The 13,966-nt window shown below is 32.3% G+C and overlaps 1 protein-coding gene across 1 annotated transcript in view; it reads left to right on the top strand.

Annotated features, from left to right (window-relative positions):
• Scp2 (Sarcoplasmic calcium-binding protein 2) overlaps positions 1–13,966 on the top strand; it is a 122,722-nt gene that overhangs the window by 97,528 nt on the left and 11,228 nt on the right. Inside the window, exons 2-6 of the mRNA XM_065362747.1 lie at positions 5,706–5,775; positions 6,091–6,143; positions 6,248–6,367; positions 11,444–11,558; positions 11,782–11,879. Of these exons, the coding sequence (XP_065218819.1) occupies positions 5,706–5,775; positions 6,091–6,143; positions 6,248–6,367; positions 11,444–11,558; positions 11,782–11,879 (456 nt within the window). The remainder of the gene's footprint in view (positions 1–5,705; positions 5,776–6,090; positions 6,144–6,247; positions 6,368–11,443; positions 11,559–11,781; positions 11,880–13,966) is intronic.

The following is a 13,966-nucleotide window of genomic DNA, read 5'->3' as shown; positions in this document are numbered from 1 at the left end:
ATTATATCGAATTTTTCCAAAAACGTCGTCTTTTTAACCATTATATTGTAACTTATGCATGGTAAATGATCTTTTTCATCCGCAATCGTATCGTATACGAGTTCAACTATCCGGCAGCTTTTCGAAGATGGTAACTTTCCCAAAACCTCTCTTTACAATCGGTTTTTCAACATTCATCAATTATACCTGTTTCTAGTCGAGCTATAAGAAGACGTGTCCTTTCTGTATCACGTCAATTACCCTGCTCTCTTTCTTCTTTCGCATTTAGTGTCGTTTCACTCGAGTTCGAGTTAAGGTTTATTAATTAATATAGCAAGTTTTTTCGCCAACATAAATACATATTTTTTTTCAACTTTAGGTATCCGAAGGGTATAATTTACCTACCCCTTCCACCAGAGACTTTGCAAAGTATCGTTTGCATGAATAAAAAATAAAAAACTTTCACCTAAAAAGAAAAAAAAGGGTGTACGAAGTTTTTTTTTTCTTCGTCTCGACTTGGTGGTATTATGCTAAGCTACTTACTAATAGTATCATTTAATCCATTAGGGTGGAATCTAATCTGGTATAGTAAGTTTTGCTCATAACATAAATTTTCTACCCAAAGGTCAAAATAAAATTGACCACAAAGGTATCGGTTAAAAGCGAGATGGCATTTTATAAGTTTAATACACCCGTGAGCTCGATGCTATGAGGTACCCACGTAGTATTATTTCTGTAGGTGTAGGTACCTACTTTTTGTTTTATGAAAATACAAAATGAGACCGTAAGAATTGAAACTCGGTTTGAAAAAATAGTTTGATTTACTTCCGGGTTTAATTGGTGGATTTTTATAAGCGAACAGAGTTATACGTTCACAGAACTTTGTATATAGGTAGACAATCGAAGGATTAAAAAAAAATATGTAGAAGTGTGTTTGAATTTAATTTGGGAATTAAGATTGTACAGAAGTGAAAGCCTGAGAAGTTTTAAAAAATATTACGTCACTACAGATGTAGGTACAAATATGTGTAGGGAGAAAAAAGCGAATCAATGCTAAGAAGAATGTGCCCTCTTTATTTTATACTTGTATGCTTTACACTTATTCAGTACCTATTAACGTAAGTTTGAAGAATGAAGTTGACTGTTTTGCGATGCGGGTATATCTAGACCTGCTACTTATATATGTAGGTGCCTATCTTTGTCTTGGCGAGAATCCAGGTACCTACCCAGAAAATTCGATCAATGAATGAAGAAAAGTATATCGTTGAATGTGAAACAGAAAAATTCATCACCCATCTTTTCACTTAGGTACTGCAATTTAAAAAAAAAAAATCGTATATGAGAAACTTTTGAATCCACACCTTCGATTTGAGAGAAACCAAGCTAGATTCAAAGATCATGTTTTAAAACCCCGTAAAAAGAGACGAAAGACGATTCGAAGTTATGCATGCTTATATGCTATTTATAGGGAGGAAGGGGGGATGTATCTCGTTATTTAATTTGGCCAACTATTACTAAAATTTGAACGTGCTGTGTCAAAATAAATTTAAAAAGCCATAATAAAGTGAATCTGTTCACAAAAAATAAAAAATTTGCATTTTTCATGTGCTTTGAGTATTATATGAGTACCTATTTCTAGAATTTTTTCTGTTTAGTTATATTCTTAAAACTTCTGAAAGCAGTATCTTGAATGGCCCCAGCGAAGCGAGTGCAAACGTTTTGGAAAATTTGTAATTTGAAAAACCACTAACGCATATTATGCGCGTTGCGCGAGAAGACCGACTTTTCTTCAAATTACAAATTTTTTACGAAAAAATTGGGTCACTTTATTTGAAACATTTGTACGTACCTATAGCAATTGATCTGTTTACAATCGAATCGAATCATTTACGAAAGATTTGTGAATTGGTGATTAAATAAATTGATTGATTTCTTGGTGAATCATTCGCAAACGAATTGATTCGTCAAGTGACTCGTTCGCGAACGAATATATTCATTTACCTAATTTCTGGTGAATCATTCATGAATGAATTAAATAATTTTTGATGAATCATTCGCGAACGAATTGAATAATTTTTGATGAATCATTCGCGAACGAATTGATTCATATGAGTGACCCTTTCGTGAACGAATTGATTCATATGAGTGACTCTTTCGCGAACGAATTGATTCATATGAGTGACTCTTTCGCGAACGAATTGAATAAGTTTTGATGAATCATTCGCGAACGAATTGAATCATTTTTGGTGAATCATTCGCGAACGAATCGATTCGTATGAGTGACTCTTTCGCAAACAAATTGAATAAGTTTTGATGAATCATTCGCGAACGAATTGATTCGTATGAGTGACTCTTTCGCGAACGAATTGAATAAGTTTTGATGAATCATTCGCGAACGAATTGAATAATTTTTGGTGAATCATTCGCGAACGAATTGATTCGTACACTGAGAAAAATCACTTTAGTAAAAATTACTGAAAAGTTTAGTAAAGAGGACCTTTGGTCACTTTTTGTAGTATTTACTACATTTCTTAGTACAAACTACTAAGAAACGTGGTAAAATGTACTTTTTCTACTACATTTCTTAGTATTATGTACTACAAAATGTAGTAAATTCTACAAAAAGGGTTACCAGAGGGCCTCTTTACTAAATTTTTCAGTAATTTTTACTAAAGTGATTTTTCTCAACAGTTCTCTCAGTGTATGAGTGACTCTTTATTCGCGAACGAATTGAATAAGTTTTGATGAATCATTCACGAACGAATTGAATAATTTTTGGTGAATCATTCGCGAACGAATTGAATAACTTTTGGTGAATCATTCGCGAACAAATTGATTCGTATGAGTGACTCTTTCGCGAACGAATTGAATTTTTTTTATGAATCATTCGCGAACGAATTGATTCGTATGAGTGAATCATTCGCGAACGAATTGAGTAATTTTTGATGAATCATTCGCGAACGAATTGAATAACTTTTGATGAATCATTCACGAACGAATTGAATAATTTTTGATGAATCATTCGCGAACGAATTGAATAATTTTTGATGAATCATTCGCGAACGAATTGAATAATTTTTGGTGAACCATTCGCGAACGAATTGATTCGTATGAGTGACTCTTTCGCGAACGACTCGATTCATTTACTTAATTATTGGTGAATCATTCGCGAACGAATTGATTCATAAATTGAAGAATTGATCAATCCGTTCATGAATGATTCCCTTAAATGAATTAATACTCTCACGAACAATTCACTCAGAATTGAATCAATTTATACGTAAACAATTCGTTCAAAAGCAGATCCACTTGTTAATAAACGATTCGTTTCGTTAGGAATGGTGGAGGCTTTGTGAGATTTCAAGTTTCATCGAAATCGGTTCAGCCATTTTCTAGATAGTGAGTTTTAAGAAAATAAATGTCGAAAAAAGTTTTTGTCGCTAGATAAACTTGAAAGCATTGGGCTTTTGGAACTTGATGATGATGTCAAAATGTCCGGCTGGTAACCTACTTAGTTGTGAGATTTCAAATTTGATTAAAATCAGTTCAGCCGTTACTGAGAAATTCAATTTTTAATGAATTTTGTGCAAAGTCATCCCATGAAAAATCTCCCACAGCTCATTTTTGTTTGCGATTACGTTCGAAAGCTGCAAAGTTTTGGATCATGCTGGTGATTGTGTTCCCTAGTAGGAACGGTTACAGGCTTGTGAGATTTCAAGTTTTATAAAAATTGGTTCAGTCGTTCATCAGCATAATCAAAAAGTGAAAAATGTTGAAAAAAATGTTGTCGCTGGATAAACTTGAAAACTTTGAACTTTTGAAATATGATGATGATGACGAAATGTCCGCCTAGTAGCTCAGTGCAGAAATTTTAAACATCAAAATCGGTTATAAGGTTTTTGAGAAATTAAATTTTACTTAAATGAATTTTTGTATAAATTATTCACCCCATGCAGATTTTTCAGAATAATCATCATCATTTCAGTCTGAACCTTCCAAATTGGTGAATTGGAGACTTGCAATTAAAGCAATCAGTAATTTTTTGCCTGAATGTCGTGGAATTTTGGAGTTGTCGAAAAAACCACCAAGGGGGGTTCTGCGCCAGGAGGAGGCAAATTCAACTCGTTCTTATCCTGGATCATTTTATTTCGCTAAAATTGATGAAATAATTTTGGTTTTGGATGTATGGTCATTGGTCATATCAAAAATAAGTTTGAAAAAAATAATGATTTCCCCGGAGGTGGCAAAATGCCCCCCCCCCCATTTTGATCAAAATTCTGATAAATTTCAAAATTGAAATTACGTTTCGAGAAGTACTATGTAACTTAAAGAGGTTGAATTCAAATTTCGGTTGTTTTTCTGATTTGAGCCCTTTTTACTCCCTCCCCTGCTGTGCCTTCAAACATGGTCAAACAACCAACCCACTAAAAAATTTAAAATCATGTGTGGCTCGTTGTTTGCCTGCTTTTTAAGGTCACTACGTTTAAAATAGTCACTAATTTTCTGTCTACATTATCACAACATCCTCAGTCCCATAATTACGTAAAAAAAAAAACATCGACAACAACAACAATCAAAAAATCATGAAAGTCAAAATTCAGTGGGGTAGATACGAGTCCATTAAATTTTCACAAATTTTAAATCGCTGAGTTCAAATTTGGTATCTATTTATTTTTTTGAATCAACTTCTCACTTCTCTCAATCCCCTCTTGTTTAAAAAAAAATTGAAAAACTCTATGCCGCATTACCATAAAAATTCCAAAGAGACTGTGTATTCTTATAGTATACAAAACGGTTCATTAGACGGACGAGTGTAGATATAGCTGGAAGTGCAGAGGGCGCGATTTTAGCACAGTGTAGATTTTATTTATCCGTTTATTTTAACCGAACCGGAACATGTTTATTGCCTCTTTTTTCCCCTAAATTACTTTTTCCCTTACAGTAAAAGTAATTTATTAAATTACATTGGCCGATCGTTAATGGTTCACATTTTCTCGCAACTTTTCATCGGATTATTTCATGTTTTTTTTTCCTTTTTCTCTTCTTTTTTCCCCCAAAATATCTGCATATTTAAGCTATATTCCACGTATATACGCGAATGTGCGTCTCTCGCGAGGTAAATGACGTGTTCAAATGTCTCACATTCGTATAACAATATACTTTTTTCTATACTAAGTATAGGACGCGAAAAAAAAACGCGTAAAAATTTACCACCGCATCAACCACATTCGTAAATCATAAGTTTTTATAAATGATGCCAAAACAAGGCTGGCGGCGTCGTCGTTGCTGCGAGCGTGAAAAAAAATGACGCAAATGAATAATTTAATACGGTGAAATATTTCACGCTTGATTGAGTGTAATTCACGAGTATTAACGTTTTGATTTTGATTTATGGGCTCGAACTTCGTCAAAATAATGTAAAAACGAATTAACCATTACAGGTGATTTTTTTTTCCACTGTATACACAAAAGTACCTACCTACCTATCTACCATAAGCTAAAAATGTTCCTAGCCCGGCAGATTCACCATCTCCTCTATATCGTAATGTCCGTTGCAATTCTAATGATAAATTGATATTAAATGAGTGAAAAACCATACCAAATTATACTTACCTATCGTAGATATAATTTAGTGGTAGAGAGTCTAGGGAAGCCCATTCAACTATGTAAAGCTTTTTACCTCGACGAGTATTTAATTAATTTTACGTATTTTCTCTCTTTCACAGGCCCAGGCGAATATGTCAATCAGTGATTTCCGAAGGAAAAAACTCAAATATGTTTTCAACGTATTTTTTGGTAAATATATCGAACTATATACATATTTTACATTACACGAGAGTACATACTTGATAGGTACATACAGTTTTTAATTATAAAACATTTTACGTTAAATTGATTTTAAAAATTACATCACCATCACCAACACGTCTCGTTATAGGTGCCTCATGGTTCTCGCGATATTTAACTTTTCTATTATAATAATAATATAGCAATCTGTCTACGAGATATTTTCATCGAAAGCACCCCTTTTTATACCGAAAAAGAAATTCTACATCCGAACATAGTTTTTCTATTAAAACAAGTCGCTGAAAACATGTTTATTTATTGCAGACGTAAATCACAGTGGAAACATTGACAGGAAAGATTTCGAAATAGCGATTCAGGTAAATGCCCTAATATAGAGATCTTTTCACTTTTTTTTCTTCCTTATACCCAGCTACTGCTACACGTATAGCTACATTTGAATTTTTCATCATTTTCCCTTCAGCAAGTATGCACGATGCGAGGATGGAACGAAAGCAGTTCGAATTTCAAACAAATCAAAGATAGAATGATGGCTATATGGGATGGTTTACAGCAATCCGCCGACGACGATCAAGACGGTCAGGTAATATTTCACAAAATCTAACCATGCCTACTTCGTATTCATAAGTAAAACTCGACTCGTCGTTTTGTACACGTAAAGTGAAAGATTTCCGCGTCGCACCTGAGCCAACACGCAGACGTTGGACCCTTTTTAAATAGTTTGACAATTGGAATCTCCAATTTCGGGCCAAAGTTTTAAAGTATATAGGTATACCTACCTCTGTGTGTGTGTGGTGCTGTAATATGTACATTTATTTATACTATACGTATGAACGGATCTGGTCAACGTATTGTGTGAAAATTACCTCTTTAATCTCATTAGTTATGCTAAGCGAGTTGTGTATACTGTTAGGTCGTCGCAGATGAGTATAAAATATACTTAATTATATTATATATCAACTAGGTATGGTTAGTTATGTAGGCACAGAAGCGTGGAAAAGTTTGAAAATGACCTACATATAAAATTGATTGTTTTTTAAATTGAAATAAAAAGGTGTATTTAAAAAGATATAAATTTTGAATCGGCCTGAATGATTTATAACGAAAAGTTGGCCAAATGACAGAGGTTTTGGACTCACGATGTTGTACTGATTTTCAAAATAATGAAGGAATACTGGACTTAAAGATGTATTTCAACTTTAGATTTTGTTTTTTTATTTTTGAGGAAAAAAGCTAAAAGATTATTTTTTTATTGTGCGTTGGTCTCGGTTCCCTCGTCCTCTTTCCTTCCTGCATTGAAACGTCGTAAAAATTGGTAAAAATGTGGTAAAAATCATCATGAAAAAAGATAAATTGAAAAGTTGAAATCATAGATGTTTTTTGCTTGAGAAAAATGAACGTATCTTGATAACTTATATCGTGAATCGATCATTTTTTCTTCAACCTTTTAAAATTGTTACATAATAAGTAGGTAAGTACTGTACTGTATCAATTAAAAATTCATCCTGGCTTTTTCCAAACTTTCAAAAATCTAATCTGACAAAATTCCAAGAAGTCTTCGTAATTGTGTCCAAAATTTTCAATGATCAACTTGTGTACGTAATAACGAAAATCTTCAACATTTCTATTATTCTCGCTTTTTCCACGTTGGGCGCCAAGAAAAATAAGGAAGACTTTCGTTATTACACTTAGATCGATCTACATGCATATTTTTTTAACTTACAAAGTTTTGGGAAGAGTAAGGTGAAGAGAACCATAAAAAAAAACAAGCAAACTAAAAATCAATCCAAAAGAAAATTTCATATTTCTTGGATCTTGAACAAATTGTGTCACACTCACCATTAGGGTGGCCTTTATTTTCAAAGTTGGAATCCTCTCCCCCTCTCACTCCCCTTCCCCACTCACCAAGATGGTGACCTCTGGTAAGAAAATAATTCTCTATTTTTCATTTTTTCTATTTTCCGAAAACTCTGGCTGCGGTGACACCCTGAATTTTCAAACATTTAAAAAAATACAAATTTACAGTAAAATTTTACAAGTTCCATTATTTGTAAAAGGTCTCTTTTGGGTAAAATAGTTTATTGGAAAAAATTTAGATTGTTCCAATTTTTTTTTACAAAAAAAATACATAAAATTGGAGTACTTATTACCCTCCCCCTCCCCCTCACAATGAAAGAGATTAAAATTACAGAGTATGAAATTTTCCATCAGTAGAAGTGCTCTATTACTTTTCAAGGAACTTTGTTTTTCAGATAATTTACTTTTCCCCTCAAAAAATCGATTTTTGAGAAGAACCCGGGTTGAAAGACCTTTTGAAGGGGGCTGCTATAGGGGGTGTCAAAGTTTTCAGTGAAGTTGAAAAAAAATCTTTCGCTCAATGAAATAAACTCATCACAAAAAAATCAAAATTCGAAAAAATTAAATTTTCAATTCCAAACATCAAAAAAAGTTTAAATTAATTCAGTCGTCTTATCTTGACCTCTTTCTGACGTATTTCATGAAAAAGTTGATAAAAATCAAACTCATGGCAAAAAAATTAAAATTCGTTTATTTTTTGAATTTTTTCTAATTTTGATGGGGTTTTTCAATTTTACTGAACACTTTGACACCCCCTAACAGCCCCCTTCAAAAGGTCTTTCAACAGGAAAAATTTCAAAAAAATCGCTGACCCCCCCCCCCCTTACCACTTGGTTGAATTGACGTGGAATGACCCAATTTATTTTATTTATTTATTTTTGGAAACCCCCAGAGTTTTCTTCTCAAAAATCGATTTTTTGGAGGGAAAAAATAGGAAATCATCCATTTTTCATCAAACAATGAACTTTCCAAATTATTTTGAAATAGCCTCAAAAACTCGAGCCTTTATTTCTTATCTTTATAAAAAAAAAAGGTTTTAATGTTACAAAATTTTTGAAAAAAATTACCCAATAGTATGTACCTCAGATTTAGTTGATTATTTCTCAATTTTATTGCTTTTCCAAAAGAGAGGAGGGGAGATCATTGTGAAAAATATCATTTTAACAATTTTTTTCTCTCAACTCACTTATCAGGAATGAATACAAAAAAAAATTGTTTTTCATGAACCTGCTCCTGAAAAGAAGATTGAAGGAAAAAATACAACATAAATGAGCCAATTTTTCGAGTTTTCCCAAAACTTTTCTGACAGTTGAAAATGAATTTTGAAAGATGTGTAGATTACAAATATTAGGTTCTTGAGCGTATTTTTTTCAAAAACATTTCTCAAATAATTATTTTTTTTCAAAATGTTAAAAAAAATTGTAACTTTGAACTTTTGCTCAAGCGAAGATGGGGGGACAGAAAGAGAGTGAATAATTGCGTCGTTATTGGAATTTTTTCCTAGAATAATATCAATGTGGCCAAACTGAGATTGAATCATGAAAGAACGAGCTGAAAATGTCAAATCTCCGAACCTAATATTGTGAGTTAAGACCCTAGTCTTTAAAATTTTAGAACTCCTTTAATCTTTTTAATTTTTAAAAAAAATTTCGAGTTATAGTTTGGTTAAAAATTGATAAAAACTATGCTTTGTCTCTCAGATTGTAAACAAAATACCTATCTACTGAAATAAATCCCCAAAAATTTGCATCAGGTTTCAGATAATCGAAAATTCGCTTCAATCTAGATGAATCCTATGTTTGGGACCAATAAGTGCAGTTTTTTGAGAGTTTTTCGTCATTTTTTACTTTTTTGAAAGCTGGGAGATGGCTTTTATCCATTTTCAATCTAGAAAAAAAAAATTAAATAAGTATGAAAAACAACCTACATTTAGGACCCCTCCATTCATTTATGAATAATAAAGAACAATAACTATAGCTAGGTATTTCTCATATACCTGCCTGAACTTGAAAAAAAGATTCGAAGAAGAAAATTCATCAAAAATTAATTTTGTGAACAGCTAAAGATGGTATTTTTTACATCATTTTCTCCTTGTCAGGAAGAAAATTGCTTAGGTAAAGAAATGCTCATTGTGTAGAAGATCAATGCACCCAATAAGAGCGAACCAAAGAATAAAGATGAATTAGAGGTGCTCTTAACCTAACTTTTAAATTCATCATTACCTGTCCAACATCTATATTTTTCTCAACTTGATAGTGTCAACTATAAAAATTAAGACATCATGGGCCATAAACACCTAAAAATGCACCTCACACTTCTTTCAAAAACTCAACTTACGCCGCAGAATAAAAAACAACATCAAAATTATCATTTTAAATTTCTCCCTCATAATTTAATAGGTCGATAAATTTCAAGTTTTATAAATCTCACGTCAAAACAAACTTTTTTCGTTCAATTTACCAACTCGATTCATAAATTGTCATAAAATTCGTTTCACTTTTATACTTATTTCATTTTATCGCGATATTTTTATACTAACCTCGAGTCCACGTTCAACATATTTTCAGTATTTTCCTTCTTTTAATTTTTTACATAGATAGCCTTTTCAATTGGCGAAGTTTTTTTTTTCGCGTTCGAGTTTATTAATTATGGATATTTTTGTGAAAGTGTAAACTTTTATTTCTTTCTTCCCTCTCATATTTTTTTTTCAAAGTTACCTACGTTATGCCTTTATATAATAACACTTTTTTTTATATTTATTGTTTGGGTCTCATTTTACCCTCTTTTGAGAGTTTAGTATCTGGTTAACTAAGTAAATGGAGAAAAAGTTGGAATATTTTTACGCTTAGTGATGCAGATATTTATTTACTTAGTTAACCGAAATATAAAGATGTTCGTTTGGGTTTAATGAGTGCATTTCCGATTCCGATTCATTGAGGGGACTGTAGGTACATATTTGAAAATTGAAATCAATACAAATGCAATTACATATTTCGATGGGTTGGTGACGTTAGCTTATTATAGGAACTAATATCTCGATTTGAAACGATACCTTTCGATACCACTTCGAGCGATTTTATTCGTTGCTCTGCAGGGCGTCAGTAGTTTCAAATTTCAGTACGTAGGTATACCTTTGCAATATGTCTCCTGAAGCTTTCTAATGTCTGTAGAGTTGAATAGACTGGTGCATTAAATTATAATCTAAGCGAACTTGATTGAAAACAGATAGGTAGATACCACTCTAATTCATCTGGAATTCATTTTTCAAAACACCTACCATGACAAAATTTGAGAATATTTTAATATTATACTTATTTTTCAATAAGAAGGTTCATTTCTGAAGAACCACACCAGCGCAGTGTTCTTTTATTTCTCAAAAAACACTTTTTTGTTCGGTTGCGAAAACTTATTCCAAAAGATAATCCGGAAAGTATACTCATATTCGCTCTAAGAAATTCTTGATACCCGAGTAAATTTGCCAAAGTGTGGATGGAAAATGCATATTCCCAGGTGTAATGACCCGAAAATAACCCTTTTTGGCCAAGTTGGCGTTTTAAAGATAGCATATTTATACATATTTCATTCGATTGTGCAAATAGTGTTCGACCAAATCCCACCCCTTGCAATTTACACTGTAAAATAGTACATTGTACTCTTGTAATACCTCTCGTAGTACGTAATACTTATATAGATAAAGTGAGATACTGGTATACGTACTAATAAACAGCAAATTCATCAATTATTGGTTGAATTTAGTCCGTTGATACGTTAAATCTGGTATGTGATATAATTCGTGTTACAGATTAGTTTAGACGAATGGTGCTCCATGTGGGAAGCTTTCGCTCGTAATCCGGAAAACGCTTCTGAATGGCAGAACTCTTACATGGATCTTATGTTCGACATAATAGATACATCTGGTATATAAAATTCACTACCTACTTACACGCACACAACAACAATATAATAATCATCGTCTCAATTTATAATCGTTATTCTCTTTCCTTCGCCATCCAAATACTTACCTAACTCTCTTTCTGTACAGTAATCTAAATCTTAACAACTTGGCGATGAGTATTTTCTCCTACACCGATGTGTAGGTACGATTTATAATCTCTTTATTAATTGTTCTAATTACTTTAGGAGACGGTTGTATCGACGAGAACGAATTCTGCGCTGTTTGTGATCATTACGGAATATCTCGCCAAGAATCTTCAGCCGCTTACAAAAAATTCTCCAACGTAAGTATATACCTTTGAGACCTACGTCGATTTCAAAATACCTAGTTGTAAATTTTTCAATTCGTCTCACACGTTATGGTAAGAATTACACTCTTGATCGTCGTTTTAAATAATTCACCTCTTTTTAGTACCTACGAAGAGATGCTAAATTTTCAATTTTTCCATCGTTTGAACTCGTATACTTACCTACCTATAGTCGTGTAGTTTCAAAAGCTTTACCGCAAATATTGCCAAGTAATGAGAAGAAAATGTACTTGTAAGCTAGAAAAACTTGGACTAAGTTTCACTTTTATGTACGGGTTTTGAAAACATGAAAAAGCAAGCCTTCTCGAGTATATTTCATATTACACCTACCTACCTGTGAGTAGGTGTAGGTTAGGTACACTTACTTACAAACGTTTTTACAAACTACGTGTCCTGGAGCGTTTAGTCGGTGAGAAAATAACCATATCGTTGAAAGCGTATATTACTTACTTGCAGAAAGAAAAGGAAAAGATGAGAGCGAGAAATACACTACGACTCTTGGCATATAAATAGTGTACCTCTCTATGTATTCTAAGAAAAGGTATATGGATTTCGGTTGCACCGTGTTGGTTTTTACATTATACATGGATGTATATTGTACTATTTATTGTATTTGTTGCTACCTATATGGGAAGCCAAAATCGAGTCAATCCATAGAATATCGTAGCCTTAAGCTGCAACCTCCACAGTATGACGCAGAAGTAGCATCTGTTTGGAATAACCGATGGATTTCTCAATATAATGATGTCGAAAAAATTTTCGACGCTTTATACAGGGTGTCCTAGAAATCTTGAAATTCGGTTCAGCAGTGAAAAAAATCGAGTAGATTTCATCAACTACCTATGCAATTATCAATTTTATTTACAGGATGGCTGACTTGAGAAATCACACAAAGAACTCGTTGTTCTCATTTTTTTTGTTCGAAATATCTCAAAAACAAAGCTGTTTTGTCACTTGCCTGGTGAGAAATTTTAATCCTTGAAATTATTTTTTTTATTTTTTATTTTGTTAAAAAAAATTCTATAGAACACCCTTGATGTTGGGATTTTTCCAAGATTTTTGTGATGAAGAATTTGAAGGTAGGTACTTCGGTATTTTATTCACCGGTTTTGAAAAAAAACCAACAGTTCTTCGTAAAATAGGTACGTATGGTAAGAAATGGACTGGTGAAGCATGAAATTCTCCATCGGTCGAATGTGATTGGTTTTCCTTTGAAGACTTTGTATTCAGCATATTATTTTAAGCAAAAGTTTGAAAGTTCAATATTGAACTAATTTTTAAAATGAACTACTCATCTGTATCATTGGATACGTTTTGTGATGTGAAGGTTATTCTCAGGAAAGTTGGCAAAAAATGAACCGAAAACATCCAAATACTCGATATTTTGCTGTCCGAGAGACAAGAAACAGAGGCAATATTTTGATGTTTTTCAGTCATTCGAGATTGTTTAAAAAAAAAAAAAAAAAAAAAAAAAAACTTTTAAAAGGTGATTAGTATAAAAATCTCGAAAATCAAATATTTCAGGAACTTGATAGAAAAAATTATAAAGTAAATTTTGAAAAATAGAATTGATAGACCGGAAGAGGATGGAGGGAGGGGAGAAATAAGCATTTTCGTGAATTATTTTTCAAAAAGTACAACAAAATCCCCAAATAAACCTAAAAAAAATGGATACAAATAGGTAGGTACCTATTTCATAATTATGCATAAAAATTGAAAAAAATAATTCTATTGAATCCAAAAACTAAAAGCCCACTTTCCAGTTGAAATTATATATTTAAAAAAAAAAAATAAAAAATTACCCTTCGTTAAAAAAAGCCACATACAATATCAAAATGAATAAAATTGAAAATGATAAAACAACAGTAAGATATTTTTGATAATTTAAGTAGTTGAAAGCGTTTCCTTCTTCATTTCTCATTCAAATAGAAACCAAAAAGGAGACAAAAAAATTAAAAACATTGAAGTAAACCCGAATCTATTTAAAACATAAAAATAAAATTGATCAGCTATTTGCTTTTTATATGTGTACGAGTTGGATTTTGATATTTTTTCAAAATAAT

This window comes from Planococcus citri, chromosome 4 (genome assembly GCF_950023065.1).
Source record: "Planococcus citri chromosome 4, ihPlaCitr1.1, whole genome shotgun sequence".
Taxonomy (NCBI): domain Eukaryota; kingdom Metazoa; phylum Arthropoda; class Insecta; order Hemiptera; family Pseudococcidae; genus Planococcus; species Planococcus citri.
This window is presented reverse-complemented; position numbering and strand designations above follow the sequence as displayed.